The sequence below is a fragment of the Dendrobates tinctorius genome, unplaced genomic scaffold (genome assembly GCF_039654945.1).
Source record: "Dendrobates tinctorius isolate UK_male_01 unplaced genomic scaffold, ASM3965494v1 ptg000091l, whole genome shotgun sequence".
In the NCBI taxonomy this organism is placed as follows: Eukaryota; Metazoa; Chordata; class Amphibia; order Anura; family Dendrobatidae; genus Dendrobates; species Dendrobates tinctorius.
Window position 1 is genome coordinate 5,073,648 of NW_027361759.1, and position 18,375 is coordinate 5,092,022.

At 42.4% G+C, this 18,375-nt stretch overlaps 1 protein-coding gene across 14 annotated transcripts in view; it reads left to right on the forward strand.

The window, feature by feature from the left end:
• Window positions 1–18,375, forward strand: part of ABI3BP (ABI family member 3 binding protein) — a 733,533-nt gene that overhangs the window by 337,880 nt on the left and 377,278 nt on the right. For all 14 annotated transcript variants that reach the window (XM_073586187.1, XM_073586193.1, XM_073586188.1 and 11 more), the window contains exon 4: window positions 7,762–7,894. In XM_073586187.1, coding sequence (XP_073442288.1) covers window positions 7,762–7,894 — 133 coding nt within the window. The remainder of the gene's footprint in view (window positions 1–7,761; window positions 7,895–18,375) is intronic.

Here is an 18,375-nt window from a genome sequence, read left to right on the forward strand (position 1 = left end):
GTCTGTGGACCCAGAAGGTTCTTCTAGCTGCTGGTCACCATCATTACTCTCATTCATTAGCTTAATAGTACTTATCATATTTGAAGCATTGTCAGTTACGACAGAAAGAACTTGCTCTTTTTTAAGTTCATAGTCTTGCAGAACCTTTTCCACCAAGACCTGGAGAAACTCACTGGTGTGATGAGCTTTGGTGTCTTTTACTGCCAATGTCTTGGTAACTACTTCATTTTTGTCACAAACAAATCGGACATTGATGGCAAAATAGTTCACTCTGTGACGTGTGCAGGCATCCATTTTAAGAAACAGAAAGCATCCCTTGAGAGTTTTTTTAAGTTCTTCCTTTTGTTTAAAAGCTTCTTCGATTACTAATTTTCTAATACTCTCTCCAGAGAAACACCAAGCTTGCGGGCCATTTCCCCATTCAGACACATAAAAGCTGGTCGTGAAAATAATGAAATAGGCACACTATCCTTTACAACAAGCTCTATGATCTGTTTTTTAAATGTATCTACTGTCATTGTCACAGTAACTTTGTCACTGACAAAATATCTTGCAACTGATGGCTGCAAAGTTCTCTGCTCCTTTGTTTGGCTGGAAGAGCTGGGCACTGGTTCATTGGTTTGGATGCAGTCTTTCTCATCCACTGCTTTCAGTACTTCTGGATGAAAGCGCTGTAAATGTCTCTTTAGATTAGAAGCTCTGGTAGGAGCATTTTTATCTTTGCCTGAATATGCACTCATCTTGGCTTCACAGCATTTGTTTTCGTCTGGATCATTTGTCATACACTGACAGACATAATGTTTTCTATCTTGAGTGATGGTGAAATGTTCAAATACAGCTGATTTAATGTGATGCTTCTTTGACATTCTCAGGTTTTTAATTCTGCATTCACAATCCAAATGACAATTGTTTTTCCTAAAAACAATTGTACAAAATTATTGCCAGGTCGTACAACTGATATAGTGGTCAGTAATACTGTTATTATTCCTCATGTACTCACAGTTAACTGATGCAAAGTTTGTTGAAAGGATAATACTTCTTACAGTCTTCCTCTTCTGAGTAGCAGGCAGCTGTGAGATGCTTGGAAGATGCACACCTAGCATGATCTAGTCTAGAGGAGGAGCTTTACTACTAAGAATTTGCAACACATTTTCACTTTCAGTTTCATACATTGTAAGTAGGGGGGTCGGGGCAGCATGAGGTTAACCAAGTATAAGATTAGATAAGGGCAGTGGAGAACAGTGACACACAAGAAGTAAAGGCCCTTTTACATTTAGCGATGCACCAGCGATCCAACCAGCGATCTGACCCGGTCAGGATCGCTGGTGCATCGCTAAATGATCGCTAGTGAGCTTTCATACAGAAAGATCTCACAGCGATGCAGCAGCGACGCAGCGCACGATACTCACCTTTCACACACAGCGATCCTGCGTCCTCCCGCCCGCCTCCACGCGTCGCTGGACGTCACAGCAGGAAGCAGACGACGAGAAATGGAGCCGGACATTCTCGCGCGATCAGCGATGGACAGCGGGGGAGCCGGTCGCTGGTAAGTATCACACATAGCGATATCACTAGCAATATCGCTATAACGTCACAAAACCAGTGACGTTTTAGCGATATTGCTAGCGATATCGCTTAGTGTAAAACCCCCTTTAGAAATGTCTCTATCTCCAGCAGAACTGCTTATCACTGTTGTTCATAGTTTGATAGAACATATATATTTGAGTAACATTTATAAAATTCATATGAAAGTTCAATTATGAAATATTAATACATTTTTTTTAAAGCTGGAGTCGGTACATTTCTACCGACTCCGACTCCAACCAAAACTAACTCCGACTCCGACTCCACAACTCCGACTCCACAGCCCTGTAAGGGAGGGCAGAGTGATACCCCATGAGGGGGGAAGCATAATACCCTATGAGGGGGTTGCATTATATTCTGAAGGGGCTACATTATATTCTTTGGGGGCTGTATTATACCATATGAAGGTACATTATCTATACATTATAGAGAAAGAAAGAACAGAGAGAGAGAGAAAGATCAGAGAGAAAGAAAGAACAGAGAGAGAAAGAGAGGAAAGAAAGAACAGAGAGAAAAAGAAAGAACAGAGAGAGAGAAAGTAAGAACAGAGAGAAAGAATGAACAGTGTTATGAATGAGTCACCGAAGGAGGAAAAAACAAAAATACGAGCTAAGTCCAGAAAACCGGAGAGGTTGGTAGCTATCGGATTGCAGACCCCTGATCCTATCCACAACAACTAATGCCCTAGACCCCTCGATCACAGCCGGAGAACTAAATAGGCCTAAAGAAAGAAAGGGGAAATCTAAACTGCCCCAGAGCAGACCCCAAAGCAATAGGCAGCCCCCAACATATAATGATGGTGAAGCAAGATGAAAACCCCAACACAGATAGAAAGATAGGTTGAGCAAAAGATGGGGCCCAAGCTAACTAAGAAGGACAGGATAGATAAGCTGCTGTCTGCAATCTGCAAAAAACCCTACCAAAAAATGTCCCAACTGTCTGATAGGAAAAACAGGCCCTGAAGTCGCTAGGACTTCAAAAAGACTATATCAGCACTCAGGTAAATTCTGAAGACAGAGCAAAGAGACAAACTGATCAGAGACAAAAATGGAACTCAGCACACCCCCGACCGGGGATGGCTGAACTCCAAAAAACAAGGTAAACAAAACAAAACTAATAAGTTCAAAAGCAGAGCAAAAACTTATCTTTGGGAATCAGGAATCAGACTGGTATCCAAGAATCCAGCAGAGAAATCACCAGCGACTCAGAAGGGCGTCGGCTGCCTTATATCCAGTCAGAATTTCCTGTTACCCAGTCATCATCTACCAGATCAGGTGTTTGGTAATCAGCCTCACTACCTTCCTTCACCAGAAGAGGGAGTTCATCAGACATCGACGGTGAAGGGGAAAATGAACTCACAACAGAACAGAGAGAGAGAAAGAAAGAACAGAGAGAGAGAAAGAAAGATTAGAGAGAGAAAGAAAGATTAGAGAGAAAGAAAGAACAGAGCAAAAGAAAGAACAGAGAGAGAGAAAGGAAGAGGGGAAAGAAAGAAAGAACAGAGAGAAAGAAAGAACAGAGAGCGAGAGAAAGAAAAAAAGATTAGAGAGAGGAAGAAAGAACAGAGAGAGAAAGAAATAACAGAGATAGAGAGAGAAACAGAGAGAGAGAGAAAGATTCTATAAAGATACTATAGCAGCCCGGCTCCCAATGTAGTGCCCACCTGAGCTTCCCGGTGCAGGACATATCATGATCCGCTCACATGGATGACATCCCCGAGTCCAAGGTGATCCCGCTGTCCGCGCTGCCGGAGGAGATGGTGATAGATCTGAAGCATTCATTGAAGTGCCTCCATGGTTCCATCACAATCTCCTCCTGAAATTACCTCATTTCCGGTCAGCTTCCAGCTTGTCACTTCCGGTGGAACGTCACGTGCGAATTTTAAAGTGCTTCTTGGGGCTCTGCCGTGTACTCCTGTGTCCGCGGGAAAAGTACGCTCCCAACCAGGGCAGACTCTCTCTCAAAATCGAGACAGTTGGGAGATATGAATGCTCCCCACCATACACCTTGTACACGCATAGCTCCGCACACCTCATTCACACATGGTTCTGCTTTCTATGCCTCATACACACATGGCTGTGCTCCGTACACCTCGCACACACATGGCTCCACTCAGTACACACATGGCTTCACTCCGTAGACCTCGTACACATGCGGCTCTGCCCCGTGCACCTTGTACACACGTGGCCACGCTCTGTACACCTTGTACATACATGGCTCCACTCCGTAAACCTTGTACACATGCGGCTTTGCTCCATACACCTCGTACACACGCGGTTCCGCTCTGTACACCTCGTACACACGTGGCTCTGATCCGCACACCTCGTACACACACGGCTCCGCTCCATACACCTCGTACACATGCGGCTCCGCTCCGTACACCTCGTACACATGCGGCTCCGCTCCGTACACCTCGTACACACACGGCTCCGATCCGCACACCTCATACACACATGGCTCCGCTCCGTACACCTCGTACACACGTGGTTCCGCTCTGTACACCTCATACACACGCAGCTCTGATCCGCACACCTCGTACACATGCGACTCCGCTCCATACACCTGAGGCTCCGTTCCGTACACCTCATACACACATGGCTCTGCTCCGTACACCTCGTACACACGCGACTCCGCTCCATACACCTGAGGCTCCACTCCGTACACCTCATACACACATGGCTCTGCTCCGTACACCTCGTACACAAGCGGCTCCGCTGCCTACACCTCGTACACATGCGGCTCCATACACCTCGTACACACACGGCTCCGCTCCGTACACCTCATACACACGCAGCTCCGCTCCATACACCTCATACACATGCGGCTCCGCTCCGTACACCTCGTACACACGCGGCTCTGCTCCGTACACCTTGTACACACACGGCTCTGCTACATGCACCCTGTAATCCCCTCCTGACCCTACACAAACTTCCCCTCATCCAGCGCATCATGACAACCAGCACAGCAGAGTCCTGCATACACTGAGGCCCCTGATCATGTGACCTTGACTCCTCCCCACCTGTGACCTCATCACAGGTCCTGTGGCTGAGAAGAGAACATAGCGGCAGAGCAGGGAGATGATTGATTCTCCCTGCTCTGCCGCAGATACAGTTACAGTAGCATAAATCCGGATGGACCCCCTCAGGGCCCGGAGCCACCGCCCCCTCTGCCCCCCCGGTAGCTACGCTACTGTGTAGATGGTAGAAACAAATGCACATATTTGTGAAAAATCAACTGATTTGCTGCTGTTTGCCGTACGCATATTAACTTGGACTAGTCTGGCGAAGAGTTTACTCACTGAGACTAGTCTGGCCTCATTAGCTGCATGCATGCACACTGGATATGCTGTGCCTTTTCTTCTGTCCCACAAAGCAAAGTCTCCAAGGAGAAAATGTGCGCAATGCAGGAAATGTCAATCAAGCCTAGTGTATGATTGCAACTACTGAGCTCAGAATAATCTCAGTGAGTGAACACCTTGCATTAGAATTTAACGCCTTCAACACCTTAGGATTTTCTGCTTTTGTGCTTTTTTCCCAATTTTTAATTTTTCCATCAATATAACCCTATGAAGGCTTGTTTTTTGCAGGATGAGCTGTACTTTTGAATGACACCATTGATTCAACCACATTGTACTGAAAAACGGGCAAAAAAAAGTGCAATTCCACAATTGTTTTTTATTTACTACGTTATAAAATGCTAAAACTGTACTGCCATTATGATTCTTCAGGTCAGTGCATGTATACATACTGTACAAAACATGTATAGGTTCTTTTTTATGTGCAGTAAGTGATGAAAAAAAATCCCAAATTTGTAAAAGAAAAACAAGTTGTCATTTTCCAAGACCCATAGCGCCTCCCTTTTTTGGGATCTGTGGCTTGGTAAGGTAATATTTTTTGCGCCCTGAGCTGACATTTTTATTGATACTATTTTGGGGTAGATGCAATGTTTTGATCGCCTATTATTGCATTTTATTGCATTGTTGCAGTGGGTAAAAAATGTAATTCTGGCCTTTCAAATATTTTTTTTCTCATTATGCTGCTTACTGATCGAATTAATTTGCTTTATATTTTCATAGATCTGACTTCTGAACACAGCAATACCAAACATGTATTTTTTATTTTTTTAATTGTTTTGTTTTAAATGGGGCAAAATGGGGTTGATTTGAACTTGTGTTTTTTTAATTATTATATTTTTAAAACTTTTTTTTTAATTTTTACTGGCTTCAATAGGCACTTTATGAGACTAAAAGATACAATCATCTGATCTTCTGTACTACAAATAGCAAGGCTTCAGACCTGTTATGTTGAGCATAAATAGTAATCTCCTATCAACACCGGCCACGCGATGACATTTATATGACATATAGGGTAATTTCACATTAGGCGTTTTTTCAGCGTTTTTCATGTGTTTTTTGCTGCGCTTTTGCTGTGTTCTTTGTGGCAGTTTTGGCATGCTAGAATTGTCTCTTGTGGATGCTGATAAAGTTTAGTCTTGGAAAAAAAAGTATTTTTCCAAAGAATGAGATTTTGGCACAAAAAGCGCTGCAAAAAATGATACCTGCGTTTTTCAGCGTTTTTTTTCACCACCTATTCAAGTCAATGGGTTAAAAACGCTGAAATAAGTGACATGCTCTATGTCCAAAAACAATGCAAAACACAAAATACTCATGACAAAAAAAAAAATCATTGTGCGCATGAGATTTTGGAAATCTCATAGGCTTTGCTGATACTGAAAAAGCAGCTGAAAATTAACAGAAAAACACATTAATAAACGCAGCAAAAACCCCCACTTATCCTTATAATAACAGGCACCAGGGTCTACTGCAAACCCCCGGCTGTCTTGACAACCCATCTGCACCCAGCGATCACGTGACAGAGCATCTTGCGACACTCTTCCGCTCAGCTCGTGTTAAATGCCACTGTCAGAGATTGGCAGTGGCATTTAACTTGCTAACAGCCAAGGGTGGATCTTAGATCCTCCCGTGGCAGTTAGTGGCATACAAAAGCTGATCAAATCAGCTGTCATATTCAGGGAAAGATGCGGACCCAGCGCCAGAGCCCGCATCAAATGCAGGTAGATGACATTGAACCTACCTATACGTCCAAGGTCAATAAGGGATTAATATCACACTCATTGCTGTAATGCCTCATAAAGGGTATGAAATGTCATGGGGGCAATTTAGAAACTTTAGCATCTGTCACCCCCAGAATCGATATTAAACAATCTATACCGTGTTATTGAAGGCTTAGCCACTATAACAATCAATACTAGCACTATACCTGCTATTGGAAAAGTGCCTGACAAAAATACCCGCATGTAAATGTAGGGGCTTTATTGCACTCTTGCAACAGCCAAGTATTGTTATACCCCCTTGTTGAGTGCCTTCCCCCGCTTCTGATTTACAGTGCTTGTAAGCCACAGAATAAGCACAGCCTACATGTATGCACCATTGTGCTCTAATTATAACAGTACAGTGCCAATATTATTTTTATAAGAAGTTTATTTTCCCTATATCACTGTAAAGATCATGTCATATTGATGTTGAGGATGACAGACTAATTTTATGATAATTAATTTACATTACATTTATCATGAATTTTATTCTTCATATACATGATGTAAAATTTGCTTTATCTGTACAATTGCCACTGTGCAATAGGCACTAAATATTTGTGTTCCTAATGTAAAAGATTTGTTTGAGAAAAGAAACAATAGTAATAAAATGTCCATCTTAGGAAAACTGGGACACACAATCTAATAATTCAGGTAGATTGTTACCGTATGTAGTGGATACAGTGTCAGAATGGGGTGCCAAGGGCCCACCAGTAACAATGACCTTGGGGGCCCACTTTTCACATGCATACAAATGTTACACTACCCTTGTTCATAAACTTACCTATACGTATCTCTATATAATAATAACCTAGGTTGTTTGGTTAATGAATGATGAGATGCTGCTTTTTTCTGTACATTGTAAGTCATGTGAACTATGCCAAGTCCTACCCATTTTGTGGGTTTGGAGGCCCGTGACTGCACAGGGGCCCACCGGGGGATTCCCCTGTTCCCATATGGGCCAGTCCGAGCCTGAGTGGATACAATTTTCACTTATTGCATGCTTTGCTGTTTGTTATACAGTGGCTATGATATTAATAATAAGTTCTGGCCTTTTTCACACAGATAAAAACTCCAATCAGAAACCTCTACAGCTTGTCATTGGTACTTTGACTCCAACATCTGTCTTCCTCTCATGGGGTATACTAATAAATCCACAAGTTGACTGGTCTGCACTCAGCAAATGTCCAAATGGCAGGTAAATATGCTTGAAATTGGACATGTCCATGGGTAGTGACTGTGCATACTGTATTGCCACATAAATTAATCTACATGCATAGACAGAAACCAGCTGCAGGAAATGTTAATCTCTTGGGCATGGATGTTCACATTTTGTTTTTGACACTGATCAGCAGAAGAATAATCCTCGGTGCCGTAATTAAAGAGTAATTGTCATTTAAATTTGTATTAAAACAGAGGCTCTTAACAATTTTATACTACTGTATATTACCTGATTGTGCCTCTTTTATGCCTAATGCTGTTCCCCAATTGCTGCTACTTTCCTTTGCCTTAACTCCAACAGATGTGTGCTGCTTTGTTCTATCGGCACTCAACTCAGTCCAAGCTTGGTACTGATGTACAATTGGGGACGTGTCCTCTGCATTGCATTGCTTCACACAGCTAATACAAGCACTATGTAAGCAGTACTGTCGCATGGGAATGGAGGAGAGCCGGCATGAGAAAAGCGTCCTAGAAAACGTCCCTCCGTCTTGATACCTCAGAAGATGATGGAAGAGGAGAGATTATTCTAAGGTCCAGGGAAAAAAAGTGTTCAGTTTACTGGACTCCGTAACGATTATATGAAGAGTGCTGTGCTTTTTGTGTTTCATTGTGAAGTAACAGATACAAATAAATCTAGATAGTTGCCATGTCCATTATTGACTAAATAATGGCGGAATTCATAATTGTTGCAACTGTTAAATTCATACCTGTTTTATTCACTTTAATTTGTTAATTATCTGAGTAGATGCACTATTTCTGTTTTTTTTTTTCTAACTATTTTTACTCAAAATGTTTACAACAGCCACATAAATAAGTGCAAATAAAACTCCTATATTTGAAAATTGCTTCATAAAAGGGAAAAATAATATTTCCTGACCCTAAATGTTGTAACTACAACGCATCAATGGCAAGATAGTTGAAATACATATTCCCCATCACCTTACATTGCCAGCTAAAATATGCCCATTTGGATTTTGGGCTTTGCCCAACACCACTACCATGTCCATTGTCATGTCATTATGCGGCCCTCGCTGACAATTAGCAGAGTGCCAGCAGGTGCCATGAAGCCTGAGTTTGGTAAGGATGAGGGCCCTGTATCATACATTTGGGAGAGCTCTCACTCCTACTTTCGGGAGGTCCTTCCCTCATGACAAATAGTTAACCAGATGGTGTAATACATATTCCCCATCCCTTTACAATGCCATTTCAAACCTGCCCATTTGCGCCAACACCACCATGTCCACCGCCATGTCATTATGCGGCCCTTGCTGACAATTTGCAGAGTGCCAGCAGGTGGCTTGAAAACTGAGTTTGGTAAGGGCCCTCAGGTGGCCCTGGATCATACATTTGGGAGAGCTCTCACTCCTACGTTCGTGAGTTAGCTCCCTCATGGCAAATAGCCAGATAGTGGAGTACGTATTCCCCAACCCTTTACAATGCCATTTCAAAAATGCCCATTTGAATTTTAGGCATCCCCCACCACCATGTCCACTGCCATGTCATTATGTAGCCATCGCTTTTAATTTTCAGAGGGCCACCAGGTGCTGTGAAACCTGCGTTTTTTAAGGACCACAGTTCATTTTTGCCACTGAATCTCAATGGAATCACTGTCATAACGGATGAAGCCACTGTAAGGTGAATATAATACAGGAGTTGAGTCAGCTGTATGATTAATATCAGTAAATTGGATTATACCAGACACCAGACACCAAAAGCATTAGAAGTAAATTCGGAATACAGTGTATGCAAGCGAGGGCTTGCATTGTGGTCAGTCTGTCAGGCCTGAAACCCATGTCAGAAACATGTACCAGCCTCATTTTACTTGGAAGCAGCATCCTTAAGGGAAAGAGACAGGAGTGCCATTGACCAATCGGGGCAAGGCAATGCACTTCTTCTGGAGACTGCCCAACCAAGCAGAATGTATCTTTTGCATGGCTTTGAGTAACAATGGAGTAATTACAGGATATGTCCCAGAGAGTGTAAAGGTCTGTGGAGTGTATTACTCAGGTGACAGGCAGTGCTAGAGAGCTCAGGTAAAGACCTTAGCGTGGCAATGACCATGTTCCAATATGTGGCCTGTATAGGTCTGTGGAGCATATTAACCCAGTCTCTTAGACGTGCTTAACCCCTTCATGACCGGAGGTATTTTTGGTTTTGCATTTTCGTGTGAGACTGGACCGTGTGGAAGACTTTGTGTTGCTACTTTTCAACACACTAGACTCTTTGTCTGCCATCCTACCCACAACATCCTCGCACTTGTCTGGGTTCATTACTGGTGTAGCGCACTGACCAAATTTTGAGAGGAACCTAGAACAAGATACAGTCACCTTCGGATCTGTCACACAGCCTTGGCAGGCACCACCTCATCCACGTCCCTTAACATCACCCTATCAATGTGTTTGCTGGCTTTATTTTTCATAAGTACCCTTACAAAGGTCTTATGTACAAATTCACTGTATCTAGCAATGTGTGGCTATTTTTTTGGAGATTGCCTTGCTGACACACTCCAAATGCGGTGTAATGAAAATTATTGCCCCCGCTAAATTGTCACGTACAATTATCTCTACCCAGATTGCACCAGTTGCACAACTGCTAGATACAGAAACACTGTTTTTTATTTTTTAAAACAATAGAAATTATGATTTTTTTTTCAATCGCCTTGCTGACACACTCCAAATGCAAAGTAATGAAGATTATTGCCCTGCTAAATTGTCACATACGATTATCTCTACCCAGACTGCGCCAGTCACACAACTGCTAGATACAGAAATGCAATTTTTTAAAACAATAGAAATTATGATTTTTTTCAATCGTCTTGCTGACACACTCTAAATGCTGAGTAATGAAGATTATTGCCCCTGCTAAATTGTCACGTATGATTATTTCTACCCAGATAGCGCCAGTCGCACAACTGCTAGACAAATAATAGATATTTTAAATGGAAAATAGCAGAGAGCTGCAGCATGTACAGTTGTGGCCAAAAGTATTGACACCCCTGCAATTCTGTCAGATAATACTCAGTTTCTTCCTGAAAATGATTGCAAACACAAATTCTTTGGTATTATTATCTTCATTTAATTTGTCTTAAATGAAAAAACACCAAAAGAATTGTCCTAAAGCCAAATTGGATATAATTCCACATCAAACATAAAAAAGAGGGTGGACAAAAGTATTGGCACTGTTCGAAAAATCATGTGATGCTTTTCTAATTTGTGTAATTAACAGCACCTGTAACTTATTTGTGGCACCTAACAGGTGTTGGCAATAACGAAATCACACTTGCAGCCAGTTGACATGGATTAAAGTTGACTCAACCTCTGTCCTGTGTCCTTGTGTGTACCACATTGAGAATGGAGAAAGGAAAGAAGACCAAAGAACTGTCTGAGGACTTGAGAAACCAAATTGTGAGGAAGCATGAGCAATCTCAAGACTACAAGTCCATCTCCAAAGACCAGAATGTTCCTGTGTCTACCGTGCGCAGTGTCATCAAGAAGTTTAAAGCCCATGGCACTGTGGCTAACCTCCCTAGATGTGGACGGAAAAGAAAAATTGACAAGAGATTTCAACGCAAGATTGTGTGGATGTTTGATAAAGAACCTCGACTAACATCCAAGCAAGTTCAAGCTGCCCTGCAGTCCGAGGGTACAACAGTGTCAACCCGTACTATCCGTCGGCGTCTGAATGAAAAGGGACTGTATGGTAGGAGACCCAGGAAGACCCTACTTCTTACCCCGAGACATAAAAAAGCCAGGCTGGAGTTTGCCAAAACTTACCTGAAAAAGCCTAAAACGTTTTGGAAGAATGTTCTCTGGTCAGATGAGACAAAAGTAGAGCTTTTTGGGCAAAGGCATCAACATAGATTTTACAGGAGAAAAAAAGAGGCATTCAAAGAAAAGAACACGGTCCCTACAGTCAAACATGTTGGAGGCTCCCTGATGTTTTGGGGTTGCTTTGCTGCCTCTGGCACTGGACTGCTTGACCGTGTACATGGCATTATGAAGTCTGAAGACTACCAACAAATTTTGCAGCATAATGTAGGGCCCAGTGTGAGAAAGCTGGGTCTCCTTCAGAGGTCATGGGTCTTCCAGCAGGACAATGACCCAAAACACACTTCAAAAAGCACTAGAAAATGGTTTGAGAGAAAGCACTGGAGACTTTCAAGGTGGCCAGCAATGAGTCCAGACCTGAATCCCATAGAACACCTGTGGAGAGATCTAAAAATGGCAGTTTGGAGAAGGCACCCTTCAAATATCAGGGACCTGGAGCAGTTTGCCAAAGAAGAATGGTCTAAAATTCCAGTAGAGCATTGCAAGAAACTCATTGATGGTTACCGGAAGCGGTTGGTCGCAGTTATTTTGGCTAAAGGTTGTGCAACCAAGTATTAGGCTGAGGGTGCCAATACTTTTGTCTGGCCCATTTTTGGAGTTTTGTGTGAAATGATCAAAGTTTTGCTTTTTGCTTCATTCTCTTTTGTGTTTTTTCATTTAAGACAAATTAAACGAAGATAATAATACCAAAGAATTTGTGTTTGCAATCATTTTCAGGAAGAAACTGAATATTATCTGACAGAATTGCAGGGGTGTCAATACTTTTGGCCACAACTGTACTCCCAATGATGAGAACACCCAGGTGCCTGCCTTTCACCCACATTCCCTCCCTCCTATTAAATATCTCCCTACTAAATCCCCACCTAACAAAAAAAAACCACCTAACAAAAAAACAAGTAATCTTGACAATCTTCAGCTCTTAAAAGAACTTTTTGGAATAAATAATGCTCACCATAACTTTCTATCACTGTCCCAATACTCCTTTCATTGTCCCTGAGCTGAAACTATGCTCTCCCTACTCTGTTTCCAGCTGCAATGTGCGCAAGATGGCTCCATCAGCCTTTAAGTAATCTCTATGATGCTGGAAGGCCAGCCAATCACAGTAATGCCACACCAAAGATGGCAACCGGCATTGCTGTGATTGTCAAGCCAGCCCAGCATGTTCTTTGGCTGCAAATAAAGCGCCAAATATGCTGGGCGTGTCACTCAATTATACTAAGGCAATACATAATTACTCGCTGAGTAACGAATAGCCTGAATATCATACTATTCGAGCTAGTAATCAATAGTGCCAAATGTATTTGTTCATCACATATATACATAATCTCACCATGCAATAAAATATCTCTAACTCAGCTCCATCATTTTGGGTCTTGAAAAAATTCTGAATTTTTTTTCAACACGCAAGGGGAAACTGTCATCTGATTCATGTTGCCCAAACCGCTGTCAGCATAAAGCAGAGTCTGGCTCCAATGCTGAGTTACTTCTTACGGACAAGCCATGAGTTGGGATCATGATCAAGGATTACAAGGTCAAAAACCGGGAGGGTATATCATAAAGAGAGGGAAGAGACAAAGGCATAGTCAGGTAATGGTCCGAGGTCAAAATGCCAGGAGGCTATTGGTTCAAAGCAAAAGGATTAGAAAAATGGATGGTGAGAACGAGTTCCAAGGTCAGGCAGCAATAGATAAATAAGCAAGGCACTAGGCATAGGGAAAATAAGCCACACAGAGTGGAAGGTACGATTGGCAGCTATCAGGGACTGCCAGCGCATTTAAATAGTCAATCTAGGGAATAAGGAGCACCTGACGAGAGCTCATCACTTCCCAATCTCAGATTGGATGGACAAGATGTAAATAAAAGCACACACAGCTCAGCATGCCTCTGAACCAGACAGTACAACTGAACTTTCCATCACTGCACAGACAGCTCAGCACACCTGTGCACCAGACTGGACAACTGAGCTGTTATTCACTGTGTCCTAAGAAACACTGTATGATGGAGTTGTTACACTAGCTGCACAATTGCGGTTATGGCAGCATAAAACAAATGGCTAGTTTCTTTTAAACAGAAAAAAATGATGCATGATTACACCAACATGGCAATCATACTTCCAGGTAATTTTGACAACCTATTAAAACTGTAAAAAGAAACCTCTAAAAAATATTGGCGGAATTGTATTATCTCACCATTTAGTCCCACATTGTTTGACAAAACTACAGGTGGTCCTGGAAAAGTAAAAAATAAAAGTAATATCTCTTGGCAGAAGAAAAAGAAAATAAATGCTTCATCTGGCCCACTCATCAGATACCTGAAAAAACAATTGGTAGTTGGGGTTATGTGGGATTGAGAAGACTGGTCCATTCTCAAGCAGCCCACTACTGTCATGAGTGGGTCATGTTTCCCTGGGAGATATGGAATTATAAGATCACTGCATATTGTGAATCATAGATCTTTTATTTAGCCTGTGTGCTTGTGTTTCATATTAAATGGATTTAATTTCCTTTGGTGCTGAACAGGTTAATGACCCTTTCTATGCAGATTAGAAACTTGCAGCTTCATCTCACAGCTGTTCCTGACTTGGTCATTTCCTCTTTCTAGCCAGACCTTTTCCTCTTTGCCAGTGAAAGTTTTACTTCCTAGCTCCTTGGAGTCGCTGTACTGAGTTGGAGATCGTTGTTGCTGCTGGAGATTGTTGCATGCTGTTTTTGGGTGTATGCTTTCCTCATTGTCCTATTCCCATTTGGTTTGTACATTCCTACCCTTCCCTATATACCTCTCTACCTTTTGTGATTGTTTTAGATGCTAGTTGTCTTTTGTTTTTCCTGTTTGTTTTACAGTACATGTTTATACACTACCATTCATGTCCTAGGCCTCCTGGGGGAGGGAACAACTTAGGATATAACAGGAGAATAGTAAGGCTGGTGCCCCAATCTTCCTCACCTTTAAAGGAACCTTTGGGAGCAGTGATAGCTAGGGTCCTAGCTTTAGAGACATTGGCAGGGCCCCTTTCCCTATTTACATATAGTCACAGCGTGAAAGCTACACATAGAAGTTGATCAAGACTCGCAATGCTGCGCACTGCATGATCCACTGTTCTCTGGGAAAAAGATGCAGTTTGCCTCTTGCCAAGGAAGAGGGGAGGCTCAGATCATTCACAAACCTGCTAATGGGGCCCATGAGTTAGTCTCCACTGCACACCACTAGCTTCATTTCTGGATACACAGTGTAACGATTCAACCCCTCAGTGCTGAGCTGTCTGTGCTGTGATTGACAGCTCAGTGGTCCAGTCTGCTGCATGGGCATGCTGAGATGTCTGTATTTTGATTGACAGCTCAGCCGCCCAATCTGAGACCGGGAGATGCTGAGTTCTCGTCAGGTGCTCTGAGTTTCTATAATTGCTCAGCTGTTTAACTGAGCTGGCAGTCCCAGATAGTTGTCAGTCGTAGCTTCAGCCAAGTGTGGTTTGTTACTTTGTGCCTTGTATTTTGCTCATTGATCTACTGCTGCCTGATCTTTGGCCTTGTTCTGACCATCCGTCTGTTTAATCCCTTTGCTCTGCTCCACTAGCCTCCTGGTATTTTGACTTTGGACTGTAATGCTTTTGTCTCTTCCCTCTGTTTATGATGTACCCTCCTGGCTTTTGACATCAGACTCCTAGACTATCCCAACTCACGGCTCATCCGTGAGAAGTGACCCAGTGTCATACACAGCATACAGTTGTGTCTGTTCAGCATCTGAAGCCTTACAAAGTTATTCCCATAACCTTCAGAAGCATATAAAGGATCCAGGATTCATTTTGGAATTCATCCAAATGCCAAACATTTTAACAAGATTTGGGTGAGGATGAGTTATTAGATGTGAACCAACAAAAACTAAAGGCTGTGTTTAGAACATGAAACAAAAATAGTGTAGTGTTATCTCATCCTTGTTCATCCTTGATTTTAATTAAATGTATGAACAATACAATAATAGCTGAATATAATTTTACATGTGGTTTTAGATTAGAAATTTCAGGTTAATAAATAATAATCCAGTAAGTCTTTTTTGGCTGTCCATGAAGTAGGTTTGCTGGTGAAGGTGAATTACCCAGATTGTATGTAGCACTAGTAAATAAAGCTATCATAACACAAGAGATTTTGGGACATTACTTATTGGAATTTATGAGAAAAATCTGCAGTTACTCCAAATAAAATAAAAACTAAACAATGAATCATCATTGCTAATTAGCCCTGACAATTGTACCTCGAGATGATGTAGCTTAGAACTTATGATAGATATAAACATTGGGTCCTGATTTCCTGCTGTTTTGTTGCTATAGAAGCATATCTGCATTGTTTAGTCCATCTGGGTGATATGTGGCAGGCATGATGCATTCCAAAGTTATTATAGATCTATTTTTGTGTTATCACAGACAAAGTACATCGTGCGAAGATACTATGTCTATATCTTCATGAAAGCTACAAACCAAGCTTAACCTTATTGTTTAAATTGACAGAGCAAGAAGTAAGGATTATTAAAGTTTGTGCAAGTCACTGTGTTATGACATACAAATGAAAGCTAGAATGGCAGCTGCCTTCAGGCCATCTGAAAGTACCGTATATAATATCAGGTTAATCTTATGAATTAAAATCAACAACTCTGCAGCACAAGGGTCCAATAATACTTTTAATTTCTTTTAAGACATGACATTGACAGAGAAAAGTCATGTTAAACATAGATTAAGTTTGAGATAACACAGATTTTCATGTTTTTTTTGTGAACAATACCTATAAGACGTGTGTCACAGAAGATCACAAAGGTAGTTTTGGGAAAGGCCACTTATAACTAATGTAGTAAAATGGCATTTCTGGTTGTTATAGAAAAAGGATATTCTTGTTCTAGCAGATAAAGATTCAATATTGTCTCATAAAAAATATGCAGTTTCTATTTTTTGTAATACCGTATATACTTGTGTATAAGCCGACCCCCCCTAATTTTGCCACAAAAAACTGGGAAAACTTATTGACTCGCGTATAAGCCTAGGGTTAAAGGTGGTCCAAGAAGATGCTCCATAGATAAAACCCCCCATATGCTGCTGTACAAGGGTTAATGCTGGCCCAAGAAGATGCTCCATAAATACCCCCCATATGCTGCTGCACAAAGGCTAATGCTGCTCCATAAGATACTCCATAAACACCCCCCATATGCTGCTGCACAAGGGTTAATGCTGCCTCATAAGATGCTCCATAAATACCCCCCATATGCTGCTGCACAAGGGTTAATGCTGCTCCATAAGATGCTCCATAAATGCCCCCCATATGCTGCTGCACAAGGGTTAATGCTGCTCCACAAGATGCTCCAAAAATACCCCCATATGCTGCTACACAAGGGTTAATGCTGCTCCATAAGATGCTCCATAAATACCCCCATATGCTGCTGCACAAGGGTTAATGCTGCCTCATAAGATGCTCCATAAATACCCCCATATGCTGTTGCACAAGGGTTAATGCTGCTCCATAAGATGCTCCATAAATGCCCCCCATATGCTGCTGCATAAGGGTTAATGCTGCCTCATAAGATGCTCCATAAATACCCCCATATGCTGTTGCACAAGGGTTAATGCTGCTCAATAGGATGCTCCATAAATACCCCCATGTGCTGCTGCACAAGGATTAATGCTGCTCCATAAGATGCTCCATAAATACCCCCCCATATGCTGCTGCACAAGGGTTAATGCTGCCCTGTAAGATGCTCCATAAATACCCCCATATGCTGTTGCACAAGGGTTAATGCTGCTCCATAAGATGCTCCATAAATACCCCCATATGCTGCTGCACAAGGATTAATGCTGCTCCATAAGATGCTCCATAAATACCCCCATATGCTGCTGCACAAGGGTTAATGCTGCCCTGTAAGATGCTCCATAAATACCCCATATGCTGTTGCACAAGGGTTATTGCTGCTCCATAAGATGCACCATAAATACCCCCATATGCTGCTGCACAAGGATTAATGCTGCTCCATAAGATGCTCCATAAATACCCCCCATATGCTGCTGCACAAGGGTTAATGCTGCCCTGTAAGATGCTCCATAAATACCCCCATATGCTACTGCACAAGGGTTAATGCTGACCATAAGATGCTACATAAATACCCCCCATATGCTACTGCACAAGGGTTATGCTGCCCCATAAGATGCTACATAAATACCCCCCATATGCTGCTGCACAAAGGTTAATGCTGCCTCATAAGATTCTCCATAAATACCCCCCATAATATGCTGCTGCACAAGGGTTAATGCTGCCCCATAAGATTCTCCATAAATACTCCCCTAATATGCTGCTGCACAAGGGTTAATGCTGCCCCATAAGATGCTCCATAAATACCCCCCATATGCTGCTGCCGCTGCAATTAAAAAAAAATTACATACTCACCTCTCCGTCGCTGGGGGCCAGGTGACGGTGTCCTGAGCGCCCGGCACGGCGATATTTACAGGCCCCTGTTCCATCACCGTCCACCGCTGTGTCTACCGGGTCTCTGCAGTGTCGTTCAGCAGTGGGCGCCCTCTGACCTGAATGTCACAGCAGGAGGACCCAGAGACACAGCGTTGCATGGCTTGGAACAGGGACAGGTGAATATTGCTCCGCGC